Consider the following 23882-nt stretch of genomic DNA (forward strand, 5'->3'; position numbering starts at 1 on the left):
AGTAGCTTTGTCTTCTGCACTCGCTCTACACTCTGACTAGCGCCAAGACACCTTTGGGTATATGTTGCGCTTTACAAGTTCTTTTTAATATAACAAAGTACTTTAGTGTCTTCAAAACAGTTAACCTCCTTACTGATGTATTGTGATGCGTAGACTGTTATTAGTTTGTTTCATCCCTAACTAGAAAACGAACTAGAAAGTAATCTAAAGTAATTACAGGTATTCTAAAGAGCTTAAAACCCAATCTTTCCAACTGCAAACTTGCATGCTTCTACAAAACCAGTACACATGATATCTTGAAAAGTATCACTGTATTTAAAGTATCACTTACCTGCTACTGAGTAAATCTTGGTTCTAGCAATAAAAATAACAAACTAACAACTTTTTATACAAACAATTGGTCTGGATTCAGTCTTTGAGTGTGTGAAATAATTTCTTACAAGAGTGTGTACAACAAATGGTTAACACTGCCCTCTGATAAGCCTGACTGCTCAACCACACTATCACAAAAGAGTAAGGTATTATCTACGTTTGTCTCGGATATACCTAAGAGGATCCAATGGAGACTGTGCACACCACACATTACCTTGGCATAGTATATACAGAGCCAGCTTTTACACACAGAAAAAGCACAAAAAGGTGAATGCAACAATGTAAACTGAAATATGGGTTTATTAAAAAACATTAATTGCAAACCAGAGGTTAACAAATTATAGGGCAAGGTGAATAAAGTGTCTTGTTGGATTAATACATTAAGAGTTCTGCTAATCTAGGAAAGAGAAGTCAGTTAGAAGGGAAAAAGAAACCATGAAACAATTTCAGTGTTTACATTGACTTTATTTTAGTAGAAATGTTTTTGTAATAAAAACCTTACGTTGATTGCAGATATACAGATAACAAGGCTAATTGCACCAGTACAACAGTGTACCATGCAGGTCCTAAGTAGCAGGTAGGGATGCCAAAAATCGGCCTCTTCAGTCAGTTTAACTGTATAAAATTAGAGCAACTAGGTAAAAGTATCCTATATCATAATAAAATCTGTACCGTAAGCCACATGTATTAATCATATGTGGAAAGTGCCTGGAAATGTATGAATGACATAACAAGAAACTACCCCATGCACAACACACAACCAAGTCAAATTTCAAAGAAGTAGAATGCCCATGTTCAGCAGCTCCCACTGTTCTCAATTAGGTTGATCCTATATAATTTATCATGCAAACTGCAGCAACAATAAGAAACAAAGATATGCATAGCTATCAAGAAGCAGGGAACAGTATTTACCTCATTCAGTAAGCCATTATGAAATTGTTAACACCATGTGCCCTGCCACCTGGCGAATGTATACTTGATGGAATCAAGAAATGTGAAGCCAATGCAGTTTCTCTAAGAGCCCCATTTCACTTTCCATGCTATTAAGATGCTCTTCACAGTTTGTACTCTCTACTGCTAATACAATGCCTTACTCACTATGTATACCTTCAGACCCAAAACAAAAACATAAAACAGTAAGGACCAGACGTTTTCAAACTGACTAACATTCAAATACCCAAAGGTGTATATAATCGAACCAAAAAAAACTGTAGTTGGGGATACAGGTTTACAAATTCACGTTCATTTTTAATGACTGACATCCTTGGTGTGCTCTGAGAAACAAATATTGGCGGTTGTACAGCATTCTTTTGCCAACTAATCATCTGCTACCACTCTTTTGTAAACCAAAGTCAAAATACTGGGAGTGTTCGGTTAATGAATTACATGAACCAAAGACAGCCTTTCTGTATCTAAACATGCAGAGTTGGCATGGATCCAGCAATCACCAAGGTATAATTTAATTTAAATAAATTAAAAAAAGAAAATCACAAACACACATGAAGTTCCAAGTACAAGTGCCTCATATTAGAAATAATATATATGCATGTTTTACATATTGCTTGTTCTATCCTCACATTGACACACTCGCCACTCACCAGATGCAGATTCAGTCTTTGGTTTGAAGACAATCAGAAAACGTCTTAAAATAATGGTTACTCAAAAAAGAACATATTTTCTGTATGAAAAAAAGCAATACTGAAGCAAAAATGCACACTAAACCACAAAAGTATCACAATTCTCGAGTGCTGATAGAGGTATAGCTCAGTGAGTAAGTTATCTTCTGCATTTGAGAAATCAACACCACTTCTCTCTAAAATCTCACTAATTCAATGTTTTGGGCATCTGCGCCGACTGTGTTCTTTGCTTTAAACCCAACAATACATTATCTTTCTAAAAGCTTCAAGTAAAGCACCAAACAAGAACCTCTGAGAAATCTACCAGGCACAAGTAAATATAGGACTCGCACAATAAAATAGGCAGATGTACACGCCCTCTTTGTTAGTAGACGTTTCAATTTTCACGCTGGTGATAAGTATGCATACACAAGGTAAAAGCATCACCTCAAACGTGCTCCTACAGTATTTTCTTCTATTCATTCTATTATAAAGCCACACATTAATCAAACAAGATTCTTTGTAGTTGCAGATATAGTAGGTATCCTGCAGAATGTAAATGTTTCTACAGCACAAGATGCCGCTTTTCTTTAAATGTGAGCAGATACACCTTCACTGATCAGAAACAGGATGGAATCGGGAAAACTTTCAGAACTTAAGACAACACAAGATTTGTTAACAACGAAATGTACAGCAAATCTATGCCACCTGGACTGAGATCAATGTAAAAAGCCTGACTTTTTTATAACCATTAGCAGAAATACCAGCTTCTGAAAATGCTTATACATGTGTACATATATTACATATACTTAATTTATTTGGAATATAATTATGCCACAGTTGGGGCCAGCCTGCTTACAAAGGCAATGCTACTCAGACACAGTCTTCTCACAAACTCGGGGCACGCAGGTTTCATTATTGCATACTCCAAAATGATCCGCAATTCTGTGAACAAAGTTCTGAAAGAAAAAGAAAAACATACAATTTAATAACCGCGCTTTAGTTTTCTACAATACCATAGTAACAGGCACATTTCAGGGAAGTACAAACTACCAAAACAATGGCGAGTGCCACTTTTAATTCTCAGTTTTGCATGTCATTGTGGTGTCAAATGCAATTTTTTTTAACAACTTGACATTGGGCGACTTATTATTAGAGAGTGCCCTTGAGAGCATCCACTGAACAGGTAAGGTAAACACCGGCAAGTAACACCATTAGATTGCATGGCAGCTCCCACCCACCTCTGGAAGTGATAGTAAGAAAATGCATATTAATGCCACCCTAGCGTCAGTTTACTGGAGAATACGTCTGCGTCCTCATAAGCAGAGCAACTGCCAAATTGGATTGGTGAGAATCTGCAGTTAGAATATCCACCAGAAAGAGCATTATGAAGTAATCAGAAAGAAGCTGGAACTGTAAGTTCTTAAGTTACTTTAGTAGTTATAATGTTAAGTTATAAGTTATAGCGATAACCCCATCAGGAGCAGCTGTCCTGCTGCTCAGCCCTCACTCAACTGATATTCACAGCACAGCAACATTCCAATCATCCAACATTCCACATGACATGCATACCAGCTGAGCAGCAGGGAAACACAAGATATAACATATCTCCCTTCGTTATGGGTACAATTGCATAAAGCAATAAAAATAGTTGTCAATAAAATGCACTCTAGTACACATAGTCAAGGATATTAAAACAGTGCACCAAAGTACAAATGGACAACACAAACAAAATATATTAACACATCCCGCAACAAAATATACTAACACATCCCGCACCGCATTACTTCCTGAAATGAACAACTATCTTCATCCAACATCCTTATGCCACTAATTATACAAGTTGGCCAGACCAGTATAACAAGCGAGACGGATTAGTTACTTACCTGTAATCCTAGTTCTCTTCCAGGGGTATCCTCATCAAAGTCATAAGCATTAGAATATTCCCGCCCATGTGCGGGACCCCGGAAACACTATATTATATGTGCTACACATATATATATATATAAATAATATATATATAAAAAACAAGCAATAGCAGCCAAATCACATTAGAGCTGAAGGGGCGTGGCTTGGCGCCCGGCGAGGACGGCAGCTCTGATGTGAGCGCTCCGGGTCGGCAGGGGATTTCGCTGCTTTCCCTCAATTCCCGACGCCTGCAAACTTCATTTTCCCTAACCGGAACTCAGGGACAACATTGTGTTCTTAAATGTTGCAGCACCCGAGCGGCGGAATGTCCGTTTTCTTCAATTTTCTGGCGGACGCGACTCTCTGACTGCCGCGACCGCCATCTTGTTCTCTCGCAGCGCATACTACGGAGCATCCGCTCACAGACCATGCCTGTTTACCACGAAGTTCCACCTTACTCCAACTGTTCCTGGTGAGCCTCTACCTTCAGCTATGTCACACTACTGCATGTTTTTGAGGAATGCTGCTTTCCGTGAGCTCTATTCTCGTATTGAGCTAGTTTGATATCGGCGGCCATTTTGCGTCACTGAGCTCTCCTCATATACCCTACGTCTTGCGCATTTTTCTTCTCTCAAAACCTTCCTACCTCACATTAGAGCTGAAATATGCTGTGAAGAATTTCCACCATACATGAATAATAAGCATTAGAAACAGGAGAAACAACACCAAAGATTGTTTAGAAATAGTTTTAATGCTCAGAAAGCAGTAGAAATTCTCAGAACTCACTGGAAGCATAGGAAGCTCCCAGGCTGCATTGCAAACACACAGTCTAACAAGACTGAAAAGCTAACCTGTAGCTGAATAGCAAAAAACTGACACTGTGCCTTTAAGGCACTCATGACCCCCTGTATCCCATCATGCCCCAGGAGTGGCAGTTAGGTCAGTTGTTCTTTTCGGAGACTGAAAAACAAACCCAATAACACATAGGTTAACAGTCTGGAGCAATCAGGATCATCTCCATGTTCGTCCTGAGGAGCTTGGAAACCACTCTCGGAATCAGAGCCAGGGGAGGAAACGCTTATGCGAACATCCCTGCCCAATCAAAAGAAGAGCGTTCCCCTGCGTCCCTGGCCTGTGGAACCTGGACGCGAAGGCGTGGCACTTGGTGTTTTCGTCGTCTGCAAACAAGTCTATGGATGGACGTCTCCAGCAACGAAAAAGCTCTTCTACTACTTTGTCGTTTAGCACCCAATCTGGCTGATCTTCGAAGTGCCTGCTTTGACGTTCAACTCGCCCGGAAGATGCACCGCCACAACTGTGAGACCTCGAGCCAGAAGCCACTGCCATATTGCCTGAGCCTCTCGAGACAGTGGACGAGATTTTGTGCATCCTTGCTTGTTCAGATAGAACATGGGTGTCGTATTGTCCGTCTGAACCAGGACTGAGCTGGATGTGATCGCTGGCAGGAAAGCTTTGAGAGCCAGGAATACCGCTCTGAGTTCCAGCATGTTGATGTGGTATGTCTGCTCCTGCGCAGACCACCGGCCTTGAATTTGAAGCGGACCCATGTGTGCTCCCCAGCCGTGCAGGGAGGCATCTGTCACTATAGATTGGGACGGAATGGGCTGATGGAACGGCACTCCCACCATCACATTGTGTCTCCGAGTCCACCATCTGATGGACTCTTTTGTCGCCTGGGAAAGATGGATTCGGTCCTCCCAACGTCCTGTTGCCTGGTCCCACTGATCCTCCATAGCCTGTTGCAGAGGACGCATTTTCAGCCTGGCGTTTGGGATGAGAAAGATGCAGGACGCCATGGAACCCAGTAGAGACGCCACTTGTCGTGCCTTTGGGGGTCGAGACTCTAGCAGAATCCCGCATTTCAGTTTCATGGAAGAAAGTCTCTCCTCCGAAGGAAACGCTTTTCCCACGCTTGTGTCCAGAACGGAGCCTAGGTAGTGGATGGATTGCGTAGGCCGCTGGACTGACTTCTCCAGGTTCACATGGAGGCCGAGCCTGTGAAGCTGTTGCAGGCACAGATGCAGATCTTGCGCTACCCGTACCGGAGATGGACCCTTTAGGAGCCAGTCGTCTAGATATGGGTAAACGAAGAGACCCTTCTTGTGAAGAAAAGCCGCCACCACTGCCATGCATTTGGTGAAGACTCGTGGTGCGGACTTGAGACCGAAGGGTAACACCTTGTACTGGTAGTGTTTGTTTCCCACAACAAACCTCAGGTACTTGCGATGTTGCGCAATCGGGATGTGAAAGTACGCATCTTGTAGATCCACCGAACACATCCAATCTCCGGCTTGTAGATGAGGACATATTTGGTGAAGCGCCAACATGCGGAGCTTTTCCTTGACGATAACCTTGTTTAGGAGTCGTAGGTCGAGTATGGGCCTGAACTTGTCCTCCTGATCTTTTTTGGAGAGAAGGAAATATCTGGAGTAAACTCCTTTTCCTCTCAGAGCGAGAGGAACTTCCTCTATCGCTCTTTTTTGCAGTAGGATTTTTACCTCTCGTCGGAGCAAGCTTAGTTGGTGAGGGCAAGAGCTCTTCGGAGGGACGCTCTTTGGAAGAGCACGGAAACGTATCCTGTATCCATTGCGCAGTATATTCAGCACCCACTGATCTCTTGTGATGCTGACCCACTCTGCCAGGTGTTGTGAAGCACTTCTTCCCACTGGAGTGGGCAACGGCGTCAGAGGAAGCCACTGTTCAGGCCTTTCCTCCTCTCGTGGTGTTGGAGGACTGCTGGTGGCCTCCCCTGCCTCTGCTGGGCTTGCCACGAAACTGGGGTTTCCCTTGAGTTTTGTTCTGGGACCACTGAGGGGTTTGTACCCTCTGTTGGACCCCTCTCCCCCTGTTGGATTTGAAGCGGCGCTTGAATTCCTTCTTCTTCTCCAAGCCCACCGCCTTCACCGTGTCCAGCTCAGTCTTCATTCGGGTCATCTCTTCGTCAGCGTGTTCCCCGAAGAGAGCGGAACCCGAAAAGGGGAGATTTAGAATCCGATGCCGAGCATCCGGTTTTAGACCTGTAAGGCGCGACCAGGCCGATCTTCTGGCACAGACTCCATGGGAATAGGAATGAGCCGAAAGCACCGCCCCATCCGCGGCCGTGCTTATCATCTGGTTTGCCACCAGACATCCCTCCGTAACAGTTTCCTCAAAGTCTTGCTGGTCCTCTTTCGGTAGCTTGGCTTTGAATCTTTCAATCGAGTCCCATAAGGCTCTGTCATACCGACCCAGGAGCGCAGCTGCACTGGCGACCTTAAGAGTGGAAGCAGCAGAGTTGCAAACCTTCCGACCCCAGGAGTCTTGGGTCTTGCTGTCCTTATCTGGCGGGACTGAAGATGAACCAGCAACTGCATGTGTCTTCCTCGCCGCCGCCACAATGACAGCGTCTGCCAGAGGGTCAGACTTCACAAACACCGGGTCAGAAGCCGCTGGTTTATACTTCTTCTGAATGGGTGCCGGTACTGCTCTGATTGCTGCTGGGGTAAGGAAAACCTCCTTGACAGGGTCCATAATGCCCGGAACCAAAGGCAGCAGAGGTCTGGAGATGGCCTTCTTGTGTAAGGTTTCAAAAATGACTGTCGTCGTTACTTGAGGGACAGACATTTCGATGCTCCGTTTAAGCGCACCTCTCTGCAGAACATCCAGATACGTGCCAATATCATCCACTGGGGAGGACCTGGACGTTGGACTGTCCGTCAAAGTCGGTGAGTAGTCCCTCTTGGACGATCTGGTAGACGAAGTGGAGGAGGTAGACGGAGTACGTCTATGTCGATGGTGAGAACTACGTCTTCGCTCCCGCGACCTCCTTGAGCGCTCCTCTCGTCTAGGGGAGCGAGATCTGACCCGATCTCTTGTCCGATGTTCCCTTCTAGGGGATCAGGATGCCCTGGGGGATCTGGCTGGCGACCGCACGGGAGATCTGCCCTGGGGAGATCGAGACCTCTTCCGACCTTCCAGTCTAGGTTCCCTTGTAGGAGATCTAGATCTTCTCCGACCTTCCAGTCTAGGTTTCCTTGTAGGAGAACGGGACCTCCTTGGCGCTTTGGTGGGTAGCGTCACAGGGGATGTGCGCCTGGGAGGGCTACGCTTGTCCATCTCCTCCACCAGGTTTTGGAGAGGAGACCTGTGGTGTGGGCTGGCATACTCCTGCATACGCTTGGTAGGCCCCTCGTCTCTCCAATGGTCCAAGGACCTGTACCATCTAGGTGACAGCCTGATGCGCCCCGCTGAAGGATCTGGACGACGTTCAGGAGCCCTGTGTATAGGGCTTCTGGACCTTGAATGCTCAGTAGAGGAGCCCGAGGACCGATAATATGAATGGTGAGAAGCAGATTCTGTCACCATGACCGTATCCGAGTGTCTCGACGTCGAGCGTTCTTTTCTCGCAGCCGAACGCCTTCGAGGAGTCGGAGGATCAAACAATCTCGACCTCGAATGTCCATGAGAGGGTCTGTAGTCCCTCGACGTCGAGCGGCGATGAGCAGCCGTCGACGGAGTTTTCTGCCTCGACGTCGAACGGCGGTGTCCGGTCGCCAACGGGGACCTCAGCCTCGACGCCGAACGACGATGTCCTGTCGTCGACAGAGGCTTCTCTCTCGACGTCGAATGGCCTCGTCCTGTCGTCGACGGAGCTTTCTGCCTCGAAGTCGAACGGCGATGGCCAGCCGCCGACGGAGATCCATGTCTCGACGTCGAATGCATGTGCGACGACGGCGGAGGGGTTTTGGGCACCCTCGACGCCGAGCGTTGCTGCCGCACCGGAGACCGCGTCGTCGCCGATCGACGAGCCACTGTCGACGGCGGAGGGGTCACACTTCGACGCCGGTCGTCGCCTGGTTGACGACGGCGAGGCGAGTAGCCTTCCTCAACGCCGGTTGACGACGGCGGAGGGGATTTCGACGACGGAGCTGGTGCCTTCGACGTCATCGACGTACCTGGTCTTCTCGACAGCGAGCCCGCCGTCGACGGTAGTTTCGAAGAGGAAAATTCCACCTGTGGATCTTTTCTCAGCGCCGAGCTCGATGCTGAAGTTGAAGGGCGTGAAGAGGAATGAGGCTTCTTGGAGCCCTTCTTCACTGGAGATCTCCCTCTCGAAGCTCTGTGAGCCAGGCCATAAATTCGAATTCTCTCCCTGTCCTTGAGAGTCCTTCCTGACAGGTTCTCACAATGAGGACAGGTGTCTGGATCATGATCTTCAGGCAGGCAAACGATACAGACGTCGCGACTGTCTGATTTGGCCTTCTTGTTGCTACAAGAAGGACATTTATCAAAGAGTGAAGGCATTTTTAGAGGAAAATGCTCTCCAAACTGCTCAAAACAAGCAGTATCTTACTTGACTAGATGTAAGACGTCGAAGTAAGAGCAAAAGTTGCCAAAAAGAAGCAATTTTTCTGTCAAAAACCAGAAAAATAGTGCAGCTGTGTAACCAGGGTCCTTCACTGAAGGAGCCGGAAAGAACAATTGACCTAACTGCCACTCCTGGGGCATGATGGGATACAGGGGGTCATGAGTGCCTTAAAGGCACAGTGTCAGTTTTTTGCTATTCAGCTACAGGTTAGCTTTTCAGTCTTGTTAGACTGTGCGTTTGCAATGCAGCCTGGGAGCTTCCTATGCTTCCAGTGAGTTCTGAGAATTTCTACTGCTTTCTGAGCATTAAAACAATTTCTAAACAATCTTTGGTGTTGTTTCTCCTGTTTCTAATGCTTATTATTCATGTATGGTGGAAATTCTTCACAGCATATTTCAGCTCTAATGTGATTTGGCTGCTATTGCTTTATATATATATATATATATATATATATATATATATATATATATATATATATATATATATATATATATACACACATATATACATATATATACATATATATATATATATATATATTACCTACTGGCGGTCGCCAGTAGGTATATATAGTTAGGATTCTTTCTCTATGGGATTTTTGAAAATTCTATGTCTAATAACTTTAGCGTTTGTGGACAGAATTGGCTGAAATTTTCAGGAAAATGGAACATTTTGTTTCTGAGCAGCCCCTGACAATTTGGGGGGGTTTCATCAAGGGGGGGCCGAGAAAAAAGGGGGGTCCCAAAACGCTTTTTTCCCATGTTAATTTCCATAGGGCGGTTGGCCTCACTTTTAGCTCGAACGGCTGAATGGATTTGCACGAAACTTGGCAAAATTGTAGGGACTGTTAGCCCGATGTGCCTTTGCTAGGTCTCAATATATGTGCTCCAGTGGATTTTGAGTAATTTAGGTTCAAAAAAAGATATATATCTGGGCGGAGCCTAACCACACATCTGATCTGATTGGCTGTCAGCACTTCATCCAAGAAGTGTTGGCAGCCATCTTGGGACCAATATACATGATAGCACCTCATTGAAAAGCATTGTAGTTAATAGAGGGTTTTTGGACTTTAGTTACATTATAAATCATTTGTTGATGGTACCATACTCGTTTTAGGAATTGTGGTGGGTTCTAAGGTGATTTTACCATGTGAAAAAACCTTCTGCTGTGATATCATGAATATTGTTTGAAAGAAAACTAATATCTCATGATTTTCCCACAGTGGTTTGGAAGGGGATCTATAAGCTAAACTGAAAGCATATTTTCTGTAAATTCACATTATCTTTCTCAGTCATGTGAAAATGAAGCCTGACATTCTCAGTAAAACATGTACATCCAACAAGGACAGAGACTGTCAGTTGATTCCTTTGTGTTCTACTGCAGCCTCCTAGAGTGTTCTAAAGAACAACTAGAGCGCTAACAGTCCTACTTATTACAAAGGTATGGCACACCTGAAGCCATCTTGATTGGAATAAAGTGGTAACTCTTAAAACATTTAATTTAAAAAGAAACAACATGAGGGGGTATATTTTGCCATAGAAAGTATGATTAGTGCTGCAGAATGAAAAATTAGGGCACATTTTGAGTGACTTCTCAAATCCTTTTCTATTTCATTAAAACATTCTGACATGCAGTCTCCCAAAATGGCCACCAGAGACAAAAGAGCCCAAATGTAGCCCAAATATCACCCAGATGTACCCCAAGTATAGCCCAATGACAGAATGTCCCAGAGTGTTCTAAAGAACAACTAGAGCGCTAACAGTCTTACTTATGACAAAAGTATGGCACACCAGAAGCCATCTTGATTGGAATGAAGTGGTAAGTCTGAAAACACTCAATTTAAAAAGGAACAACATGAGGGGGTTAATTTTGCCATAGAAAGTATGATTAGTGCTTCAGAAAGAAAAATTAGGGATCATTTTGAGTGACTTCTCAAATCCTCTTCTATTTCATTAAAAAAATTCTGACATGCAGACTGAAACATGCACTTTGAATACCAGCAGCAGTCGTCCCTGGTGAGCAGTAGCTTTACTACAGTGATCTAATGTGCAACTAGAGTGCTAACATTCAGAATTTATGGCAAATGTGTGACACATCTGAATGCCTTCTTGATGGAACCAAAGTAAACAAGCTTTGAAAATGCAATAGATCTCGCCCTCGTTTAAGTTAAAGCCATTCTGTTTGTAATGAGGTGGCTTTTTAGCTTTGCTTTTATTAGTGTTTTTTCAACTTTCATGTAAATAACATGCATCTGTATGCATATGTATATGTATGCATGCATTTATGTTTGTATTTATATAGATATACAGATGATATATGTTTATACATGTATGTATATATCTATATTCACTGAAAAAACCATAGGCTATAGACCATATATAGTTAGGAATTAGCATTTACAAAACCTTGAAAATTCACTGAAAAAACCATAGGTTATAGACCATATATAGTTAGGAATTAGCATTTACAAAACCTTGAAAATTCACTGAAAAAACCATAGGTTATAGACCATATATAGTTAGGAATTCGCATTTACAAAACCTTATTTTACTCACACAAAACCATTGAAATTCCATATATAGTTAGTTGCACTAACTATATATCGCGCACCCGCAATCCACTGCTGATGATGTCACATATTACATCATTCATGACATGGTCAGTGACATCACTGATGACATCACTGATGACATCTCAAATGACATCACTGATGACATCACTGATGACAACATCCATGTTTCTGTAAAGTTAAAATATGTCTTACATATTGAAGAATGAGTGGATGTATAAGTGTCTGGATGAAGGATTTAGTAGGTGCATGACTGACTGTATGAGTGAGTGATTAAATGTGTCTCACTGAGTGCATGGGTTAGTGACTAAACTGTCTTAATTTGTGCATCATTATGTCTGTTGTTCTGTAAACTGTTGCATGTGTTGATAAGTAGCTATATGAGTAACTATATGGGTTATTGATTGGTTGCCCAAGTATTTGTATGGGAGACTGAGTGTGTGTGTGGGTGGCTGGGAGGTGTATGACTCTGTGCATAGATGTGTGAGCAGTTGATTCACTAGATGTATGGTTTCAAAAGTGCATGTGGAAACAGCTGTATGGGCGGTTGACTGTGTGCATGAGTGTATTGGTGAGTGAATGGATATCTCAGTGCTACATGTCAAAGTAAGTACATATGTAAAACACAGTACATGTGAGAGTTGACATATATAAATAACTGTGCATAAGAGCCAGTGAATGTGTGAGTGGCTGTATGGATCATTGTGAACTTGTATCAGGGATTGTATAAGAGAGTAAATATGTGTTAGTATATGTTTGAATAAGTAAAGTTTGTATAACTGTATAGTTGAGGAAATGGAGGTGTGATTGATTCTTTGCATGACTGACTAGGTGTGTGCGTAACTCCATGGATGAGTGACAGTCTGTGAGTGTCTGTTTACACTGATTGTATCTAAGGTTATATTAGAGTCTGAAGAGGTTCATCGTATTGTCACATGAATGATATCATCAGTGATGTGATCAGTAATGTCAAATGAGATGTCATCAGTGATGTCATCAGTGATGTGATTTGAGATGTCATCAGTGATGTCATTTGAGATGTCATCAGTGATGTCATCAGTGATGTCACTGACCATGTCATGAATGATGTAATATGTGACATCATCAGCAGTGGATTGCGGGTGCGCGATATATAGTTAGTGCAACTAACTATATATGGAATTTCAATGGTTTTGTGTGAGTAAAATAAGGTTTTGTAAATGCGAATTCCTAACTATATATGGTCTATAACCTATGGTTTTTTCAGTGAATTTTCAAGGTTTTGTAAATGCTAATTCCTAACTATATATGGTCTATAACCTATGGTTTTTTCAGTGAATATATATATATATATATATATATATATATATATATGTGGGGCACATATAATATAGTGTTTCCGGGGTCCCGCACATGGGCGGGAATATTCTAATGCTTATGACTTTGATGAGGATCCCCTGGAAGAGAGACAAAGGAACAAACTTAACACAATAAATATCAGGAAACAACGCGCACACCATAGACTAAGACAAGTACTCGTATAACTCATCCATACTACGGGAAACCACACACACACACCAAGCACACCTCTGCACTACACGTGCACACAACAAGTACTTACGTAGCCGGGAAACCACGTGCACACAACAAACCGAAACTGGACATATGCGGCAAACAACTTGTGCACAAGCTAATAAGTGGCTCAACAACCTGACGCCAACTCACACGCAACACCAATTGGGAACGAAGCTTGTTGAAATAAACATCAACACCCAAACAACGCAACCAAGGGGTGACCATATACCACATAGCCCCCCAAACATGAGCTAATGAGTCGCCTAACATCTAGACACACTCACACACAACACTAGTTGTGGAACAACTCTTGTTAAATTAGCATCAACACCTAAACAACGCAACCAAGAGGTGACCATATACCACATAGCCCCCACAAACATGAGCTAATGAGTCGCCTAACATCTAGACACACTCACACACAACACTAGTTGTGGAACAACTCTTGTTAAACTAGTACCAACACCCAAACCACACAACCAAGGGGTGACCATATACCACATAGCCCCCACAAACATGAGCTAATGAGTCGCCCAACATCTGGACACACTCACACACAACACTAGTTGTGGATCAACTCTTGTTAAATTAGTACCAACACCCAAACCACACAACCAAGGGGTGACCATACCACATAGCCCCCACAAACATGAGCTAATGAGTGGCCTAACAACCCTGACGCCAACTCACACACACCACCAGTGTAGAACAGCTCTTGGTAAATCAAAACCTACACCCAAACCAACCAAACTCATAAATAAGACTATACAGCAGTCACCCTATACACAACACAAACACATGAAAGGCTTTCTACTCATACATGACACTCTCCGTTTTATAGCCACTTCCGGTGCAATTTCTGGGACACTTTCCTTTTTATAGACACTTCTGGTGCAGTTTCCGGGACACATTCCATTTTATAGTCACTTCTGGGCTCACAGGCCAGCTACTGTACTTCTTCTTCTTCTTCTTAATTGGCACACTGGCTGCTGTTTCTGGGACTCTTGAGCAGTTTCTGTATCTTTAGCCCATTTAACTCCAAAAAACGATTTCATCGTTTAAACCTTGAATTCATTAGCACAGTTGCACAATTACGCTGTTGCTTTCCCTTTCCCTCTTCTCTTTTCTTCCACAATGAATTTCCTAAGTGCCGTCAGTCTCAACATTCCAATTCACAGCGAAGTCTCAAGAAACCATGCAGCGCTTCTAATGAAGGATAAAGGTAAACATTACCATCAAATCCCATGTTGAAGCACAAAGTCCCCCTGGACTGCCACTCCTTCCGAAAACTACTTTGGTGTTTCCTGACGAAATGGGAAAGGATAAAGATGCCTGTCTTCTCCGTGTTCTCCTCACGTCACTTAGCAACCATCATTGTTGTTACGTAGAGACAAATGGCTGCCATCACAGACGTCACCACGTGAGCACGTTACCGAATGAGTCACCCAGAGCTGCAGCTTCAGACCCAAAAAGGATGACGATGGCAGCATTCCTCCAGGCAACAGAGCCTCGTGGTAAGCGTTAATGCCCACTTTCAAACGACGCACTTAACTGACTGAATGTTTAGCTGCACAAAATAGGAAAACAACATTAAAACGCCAGACAGACGTTTACTCACACCACGATGTCGGGATTCCACTGCAGCACATTTCTGTTGGTCTCTTTTGTTTGACATTAAAGACAGGCACGAAGTTATCCAAGAGCAGTCTGTGCTCACTCGATTTTACTTGCTAAACAGAAAACGCTGTAAAAATAATGCACTTAAGTTTTTTTCCAAAAGTGAGCGCCCTTCTCTCTTCACAGAGGCTCGATTTTATGCCCCCAAATAACCTTTAAATTTTACTAGAGTCAGTAAATAAATGTCACTAAAGATTTCCTCCGTTTCTCAAACTTTGCTCTCAAACAGGACAGGGCTAAAAGGTCATGCAGAGTCAACAAACACCTTTCTCAGAGGTACGAATTACTTCCAAGAGTCTGGCAAACCAGGGTTTCAGGGCTACCGATGTCCGGGTCACTGATGGGGTTAGGTTGCCAGACAACACTCCAGACACACTTTAAATAAAAAGTCATTTACCTCGAGTATTCGTTGTTTTCCAATTTACAACACTTTACAGGATTCCTTTTCCAACCAGTTTTGACTTCCTTTTTTATAACAGTCAAGTCTCTGTTTTGACTTTAATATTCCTTGAATTTTCATGCACGGGTTCTTCAACAAATCAAGTTTTGAGTTCTATTCTTCTTTTCTTTGTTCCAGTCCAATACTCCTTTTCCTTATAATTACTACTATTTGTTTGCACGCATAGATTCTTCTTCACAGTGATCACCAAATGTCGCCAAATGAAGTAATCAGAAAGAAGCTGGAACTGTAGGTTCTTAAGTTACTTTATTAGTTATGTTAAGTTATAAGTTATAGCGATAACCCCATCAGTAGCAGCTGTCCTGCTGCTCAGCCCTCACTCAACTAACATTCACAGCACAGCAACATTCCAATCATCCAACATTCCACATGACATGCATACCAGCTGAGCAGCAGGGAAACACAAGATATAACACATTACTGAAGAAAAAACAACTTCTCTTGGTGGATTATTCCAACCACAGATTACTCCTTTTCAAAGGATTCCAAAGCAGCACCCTGTCCAAGGTGGTGGGCTGAAGTGGAGCAGGATTGAGCAGTAAAATGGCTTTTTCTGCAGACCTGAGAATCGTATTGGCCCATGTAACTGCTTGGCAGATGTCCATCACTGAACGATCCCTAGCCAAAGCTTCCATCCTGGAGCAATGAGTACAAAGACCGTCAAGGGGGAGCCGTATCAGGCAGATTGATGACAGCTTAACATGAAGATCAATTTCATTTCTTTGTGATGGAGAACTTAACCAAGTTGATCATTCAATGATGCCTAATAGCCCTGTCCATGTGGAAATTAAGAACATTGTTAGGATCCAACCGGTGAAGTTTTGCGTGCTCCTTAGTGGTATGTGATGGAGACCGACGTGAGGAAAGTGATGGACTGCACCACGAGAAAACGAGATACCACCTTCACTAGAAAGGGTGATTATGTCCAGGGCACCAACCAGTAAGGGAAAAAGGTAGTGCATGCAGCTGGACAACCAACACCAGCAATTTACTGACCTAACATGCAGAAGTTATGACTATGAAAAAACATCTTGAATGACAACAGTGTCAGGGGGCAACACTACATAGCATCAAAAAAGGTCCCACTGCGTCATAATGAAAGGAGCTAAGGAAAAATATACAACAGTACTTTTAAAAAACACATCAATATATTGGGACTTGAATACAGAGGGCAAATCAGGCAAGTGAATTAGGACCAAAATGGCTAAGTAAGCTAAGGATAGCTATGCGAGAGACAAAAACAAACAACATAATATCAGTTTGGCATAAAGATGATCACATACGTGCTCATTGCCAAGCTACCCCCACAACTGATACTGAGCTTTAGAAATACACATAACCTGTTAGTATTTGCACCAAGCGAAGAAATTAGACCAGTGGCCAGAGTGTATGAACTTCATGAGTACATGAGAAGCCATCAAAATTACATTCAAACACCTGCAAATGGAGGAGCAACTTACGGAGGTTCAGGTGCAGTAATCTGCACACCTGCTGAGACAGCAGATCCTCTCAGAGAGGCAGGTGAAGGGGATAGCAGATGCTTAAACCCATGAATTTGGGGTCACAAACCTTCTAAGCCCAATGTAGGGTTATAAACATGAGCTGATCCCAATCCTTCCTGACCTTCACGACCCATAGGAAAAGCAGTAGAGGCCAGAATGTATAATGAAGGCTGGAGTTCCACTGAAGGCGGAACAAGCCTCCTAGAAAGCCACAAAAAGAGAACTAGAGGGCTCGAAAGGCTGGACATTGGGTATCCTCAGAGGTAGTGAACAGATCTACTAAGAGAAAGTGCCACTGTGAAGATGTCCTCAGCCACCTTCAGAACCAGATGGCACTAATGATCAAAATGGTGATCACTGCTAAGAACATCCATCCTGATGTTCAGTGAACCCGCCAGGTGACTAACTATCAGGGATATGCCGAGTGAGCTTAGTATTGAACCTCACTCTGCCCTACTTGTTGCACTACCACAAATGCCTTGAGGACCGGGTGTATGGTGCGCTGCTGTATACGGTTGATTCCCCACATCACAGAGGTAACCTCCCCAACCAGAGAAGAGAAGTATGTCACTACGGTGAGCTCTAGTTCGGAAAGAAAGTATGGTCTGCTGCCTGTCATCCATCATCGACCATTTAAAGTCTTAGGCGGCCACCTCCGATATATGGATTTTGTCTGAGAGGCGTTCCCAGTTTTGAGCCCATTTAAGGCACATTTTCTACTGAGGAAACTACATGGGCCAATGTGAATGAGGCATAAGCAGATTGCACAACGTTAAGAGACCATGAACCCACAGAACCATCCATGCTGAAATTAACCAAGGCATAAGTCCTGTTGCAGGGATTCTGCACAAACACAGAACTATGCACAGGATTATGGGACCTGGATGTATAGGGACTAGGTCTTCCTACCACCTTAGTACCCATGAGCCTAAGATCGACTAGCTATAGTGTCTCACTTGCTCTCCTACTCACTCTGAGAAATAAATAATTAGACACCCCAGAACACACACTGCCTGATCTCTCAGGAATCGAGGTAACAAGACAGACCCTGTTGCTTGCACTCTTGTACTTGTCCACAATAAGACCTGAGAGAGAAAATAAATAGTTTAAAATATTTATTTTAACTAACGTGCCCTAACATACAGTATACGTGGCACAACAAGCAGTAAAATGCATAGTACAAATACAGTTAGCATAGCAGCTAGTCCATAAATCGTAAAGGGAGATGTCATCATAAAAATACAATGGAGCCAAAGCCCCTTGAGTACCCCTGAAATGTTTGGTACTGTTGGTGGGACTGTTGAGTAATCCCATGGGGTGGGCCATAGTCAGGTTATCCTTAAAGCACACCAGGGCCAAATGTGCCTTTGTTTCAAAGAGTCTGGCTTCGTCAAAGGGTATACTAATCAATGACGCCTGTATGTATCTGGAAAAACTACATCCAAGCAAGCCATCAAACATCAATGCCAATGCCCATGGTATGTCTGAAGTCATGAAGGTGATGCCATGTCCCACAGACCGTGTATGTAACAGCCACAGAGGCACACCATATTCAATATACGTAGGGCCACATTGGCAGAAAAATAAATCATTTTCCATACAGCATCAATCTTGTTTGATTTTCTCTCAGTAGGAGCGATGGAGAAATAACTAGGGTTCACAATGATTGCTGAAGTCTAAATGACAAAACTCTCCAGAGTCAGATGCCTCATTAGAAAGGATGGGACCCCAGCCCAGTCTGTAGTGCCAGGCAATTGATTGGCTCACAGGTGGTTCTGGGCATGGTTTGGACAGCATTTACAGAACTTAACCCTCATTCCATTAGATTAACCTGGAGAAGACAAAAGCACTAACAGCACGTGAGGTAAGGAGGGGCACAGCAGCAATCTCCTTGGAAAGTGATTATCCTAGACAACATTATTTAACTGAAAGCTGCATAGAACAGTTAAGGTCTACTTACAGTCGGACTCCTAATTTCATCACCTTTTGGGTAGAAATAAGGCAATACCCCTGCGCAGATGACCAGTAATCAGTTTACAAGCTCTCCCATATGTGGTTGGATATTCAAACTTCAATCTTTGTTGAATTTCATTTCAAGAATTTATGGATACTTTCTTAAAACTAACCGCTAAGCCACTAAGTAAACCTTTCATCTAGAGCAGAGTCTGGACATTCTCAACAGACACATCAAATAGGAAACCAACATTACTAATAATCAGTCATTGGCTTCATGCACATAAAGAACTACCAGAAGCATCTCAGGTTACAGGGCCCTTGTAGGCAAAGCAACGGCTGTGATAAGGAAGCCCATAGGTGCAACAATAAAATGTATAAAGGATCTTTTCCGTGGGTTAAGTACCTTCATACTCCGTAATCGTTTCGAAAGATTGTAAACAAAGTTTCAGTACTTGAACCGCAAACAAAATATCAGTTAAGTTCAGGGGTGAATAATAGGGCTGCCAATGTCTTTGAGACTTATTGATCTAAATGTGGAGTGTTGGCTGAGGGGGTACCCAATATCTGCCAATATGTGGACTTCAGTTTCAAAACCAATTCTCCTCAGCCCCATCAAACTCTTCCTCACTATACTGGCCCCTGTTCACTCTTTTCCTCCATCTGTGAGTATCGTAAAACTCCTATTATTGTTTCTCTAATGAACCAAGTTACTTTCCCAAAATTCCACACTTCTCGCCTCAGCGCCATCCTCTATCTGCTTGGCTTACTTCATCGTCCCTCCATCCCAACCCCCTTTCAATTGAGCCAGTCAGAAACACAGGTATCTCTGTACTGTGTTGATTAGGTACAAGTCCGACTCATCTTAAAATTACAGAAAACTGTAAATGGCACTCGGACCAAAAAACATTTAAATACGGACTAATCAAATCACCAGTAAGTGAGGAAATATTACCCTCAGTTTGGACAGTTAATAGAGGGTCAGGAGCCCCAAATAGCACGACAGAGGAGTTATGGGTGACTGATTCATGTAGAATAGCCACTAGTGGAAAATATAAAAAAAGTAAGATCATTACGTTCCTTTTGATTTGAAACAAATGTAATTTTGGTCAGTTGTCCTGGCATTCAGAAGTCAATTTCAAGTCTGACGTTTGTGCTTAGAACAGACCTACTCCTCATGAGGTCACTATCTAAAGTTCCAGCTGAAGTGCGGCCCTCCAAAATGTAGAGTGAAGACAGAGACTGACAGTGGGCCGCTGCTCAATTAAATGAGAGATCAGGATTATATACTGCATCCGCACCCATCTCCCTCACTTAACTTTAAAATGTCCTACATCTTTGCACTCCCAATACCTTTGAGGATTTAACAGATGAATCAATGACGGCCAAAAAGGATTTCCCACTATGGAATCTGATATAATATTTCTGTTCCAGAAGGAAGTTACAAGAGACAGAAGTAGTGCACAAGGAAAGCTGTGGTTAAAAAGTGTTTCAGTTACTTCAGAATAAGCAAGACATGTTTAATGTCTTCAAAAAGTGTTTACGGACTACTCATATGACTGAATAGAAGTAACAATGATTTAACTTGACATTCACTGACTTACACAAACACAATATTGAATTTTGATATGGAGGACAGAAGAATAAATTAATGAATGTGATCTGGATGGTGTCATTCTAAGTTGTATGTGATTTTGTAGAAAAAGATTTTATGGAATATCATTACCATTTCACCTAACATTTTTAATGGAAATTTGCAAAAAGAATGGCATTTACCATTTCATTGAAACCAATTCTTAAAATGTATTTTCCACCAAATTGGTGTTTGCATGCTTATATTTTTAAGGTATACAGGTGTAAATGCAATGTCTGCAGGTCTTACTTACAAAAATCTTTTTTGTAAGAGGAATTTTATTCGGGACTTCAAGGGACATTATTTCAGATATTTATCTTTTACATTGTCAAACAATTACATTAGATGCTTTTATTTAGCTGATCCTTCACCAACACCATCCAGGTCTGCCTCTTACCCATACCTCAACTATACCCATCCTGGACACCGGAATGCCACACATTCTTAAATCCTAAAAGCCTTTTCTACCCTTAAACTTCACCCATACCTGAACCATAAACTCTATACATTCCTGAACTCTAAAATCCCTTTCTACCATTAAACACCACCCATTCCACAACCCTAAAACCCCCATGACTCCTACACTCCACCCATCCTTTACCCCTAAAGACCCTCATCACCCCTAACCTCCACCCCTTCCTGATTCCTAAATCCCATCATCAACCTTAAACATCACCCATCCCGGAAATCAAAAAACCTTAAGTATCCCTAAACACCACATCATTTATTGGAATTTGGTATTTTTACCCAAAATCAGCTTTCATTTAAAATATTTCCTTAAATTTTCGATTTTTCTGTATTTCCTTAAATTAGTATTTTCATAAACTTGGTTTTCCATAATTTGGTTTTGTCCAAAGTAATTTCTCGGTTTCGTTTTTCCATTAATTCACATATATCAGTAATTACGTTTTTGCTATCACTATGTGGAAAGGCAATAAACAATCTAATCCCGGTTATTTAACTATGTAAAATGTAAGAGCTCAACACTAAATAATACTGATCATGCTTACCGGCAATAGGGATTTCTGCGGGAGGAGTACCGCAATGTGAGGAATCTGTAGTATATGAAAGGCTGCAGCAGACTGCCTTGGCCACTGCAATGATCAAATGAAGAATGCATTATCAGTAAAATTATACAATTTGCACATTAAAACCATGTACAAAAAGAGCTTTGCAGACATAGCGGTCTAAAATTAAGATTTGTTTTATAGTAAATACAGCTTTACATAATGGCTGCCATTTCGATAACTTGTTTTTGTAGAAAAGTTGCAGTTCTTTTTTAATTTAATTATAAGTAGTCCAGAACTTTACTTCATTCAGTGCAGACCAGGCTACCTGGTCGCATTGCATCTGCTTCTACTTCTACAGCATTGTGACAAAGTCAAGACTTGCATGCAACATGCTTAAATAAAAAAAAAGGAAGCACGTTTCTCTTCACATAACTCTTGGATCAGAATCACTGTGATTTAAGTACGAATAGCATTATTTTAATAGTTTATCTCTGGTGGATACTGTATCCTCACAAGGACTACAGGTAGAGACTGGACTGTGCAAGCTTGCAAAAGTCTGAAGTCTGCCATCTGCCTCCTATCACACACTCACATGCTGATGTCTTGCAAAGGAGAAAAGGAACAGCAAATGTGGAAATTTAAACCAAACAACCTAATCTAAGATAACCTGTCCTTGAAGAAAAAATTTATGGAAACGTTCTCACAGCTGTAGCAATGACAGGAGCAGACCCAGAGTAGAATTTAGAAGAATCGCAGTAAACAAAAAACGCTAAAGCACTATACCTAAAATCAACCTCATCGCGTAAATCACATTAGAAGCAGCAACGTTTGAGGGCGTGGCCTAGCCATCAACCATGATGGCTGCGCGGCTGTGATGCTCTGGAGGCAACGCTCCTAATCCTGCAGGTCGCGGCCTCAATCCTCGTTCTTCACGCTGACATCCGGAGGCCCAGTGTTCTAGAAAACCCTAACTGGGCTGGCTGGGGCCTTCCGATGTTCTCCTCAGACCCTTAAATCCACTAAGGGGGGAGCCCACGAAGCACCGGTGTGACAGGGGCAGCGGACGAGTGCTGGGCCTCCGTTCCCACTCTTCAGCGGCCTCTGGTGGTGCAGGGGGGGGTGGGGGGGAACAAGCCCTGGACCGGGCCTACCTCCTTACCCTGCTCTCGCTGGCCAGGTTGCGGCCCCGCGCCCCGTGGAGGATCCTAGCATTGGGGGCAATCCATATGCAGATCGGCTATACTGGAGGTGGTGCAACCGCTGCACTAGTGCCCTGGGCCAGGTGTGGTGTTGTACAGCCTATAGCCTCACTGGATAACCGAGTGAGCTATGCTGCCACTGGAGTGGGCCTGCTGCCTCCGGCCTGCTGCTGCTCTCTCTCTGCTGGCTGCCTTCGGTGAGTGCCCCATAGCCTCCTCGCCTGCAGCCCGAACCCCTTAGTCTACATGGAGGCCCGTAGTCTATTGGGTGCTTGGCCAATAGTGGCTGCTACTCTTGGACTGGGCCCTGCTTTTTCCCGCTCCTGCCTCCCAGCCTGGCCCGCAATGTGAGGACGCGCCTTCTGGACCTTGGCGGCCTCCCTGTGAACTGCCTGCGGACGGCATTAACCTCCACCATACCCAGCTGTACACATGTCCGTAGAGGATATCTTGGGACGGGGCCTGGGACCGTAGGCGTCCCTGTACATTGACGGGGCTCCCAGCAGTTATTACCTGGTGACTGCTTCCTTTGCTTGTGGAGGGAGGTGAAAGAGGGGGGTAACCGGGGAGGTGGGGGGCGGGATGCCAGCTGTGTTGATCTGCTGCGTTTTGGAATCCTCCCTGTGCTACTCCGTTATGGGTCAAAGTGACTGCAAGGAGGGCAAATTGACATTTGACCGGCCCAGGGTGACAAATCGCCAGGACCCTCCATCCGACATGGACGACAACCAGGACGAAGCAGCTCACTCAGACCCTCCCCGGAGAGGGTTGGCCTCTATTCTCGCTGAGCTGAAATGCCGGATTACATGCTATTTATGCGTGCTTCAACTTTCTCACTCCCCGCCTTGACCACATGGGCAAACGTCTTGAGAGAACGCACCTGCACTGATACTGCACAGCAGCGAATTTCCATGGTTGAAGACTCCACTGCCTCCTTAACCAAGCGACTAGAGAAGACTGAGCAGCTCTGGAAAGCAGTCGCTATTAAAAATGAGGACTTCGAGGCGTGCTCTTTGCTCAAAAATATGTGCATTATCGGCCTAGCCGAGACCACCAACATG

The 23882-nt window shown here is 43.5% G+C and overlaps 1 protein-coding gene across 2 annotated transcripts in view; it reads right to left on the bottom strand.

Annotated features, from left to right (window-relative positions):
* Window positions 1–816: 816 nt before the first annotated feature.
* Window positions 817–23882, bottom strand: part of TMEM33 (transmembrane protein 33) — a 117935-nt gene continuing 94869 nt past the window's right edge. For both annotated transcript variants that reach the window (XM_086962701.1, XM_086962702.1), the window contains exons 7-8: window positions 21623–21706; window positions 817–2947 (exon numbers count right to left, since the gene is read on the bottom strand). In XM_086962701.1, the coding sequence (XP_086818827.1) occupies window positions 2818–2947; window positions 21623–21706 (214 nt within the window). In that variant the 3' untranslated portion in view covers window positions 817–2817. The remainder of the gene's footprint in view (window positions 2948–21622; window positions 21707–23882) is intronic.

This window comes from Lissotriton vulgaris, chromosome 3_1 (genome assembly GCF_964263255.1).
Source record: "Lissotriton vulgaris chromosome 3_1, aLisVul1.2, whole genome shotgun sequence".
Lineage (NCBI taxonomy): Eukaryota > Metazoa > Chordata > Amphibia > Caudata > Salamandridae > Lissotriton > Lissotriton vulgaris.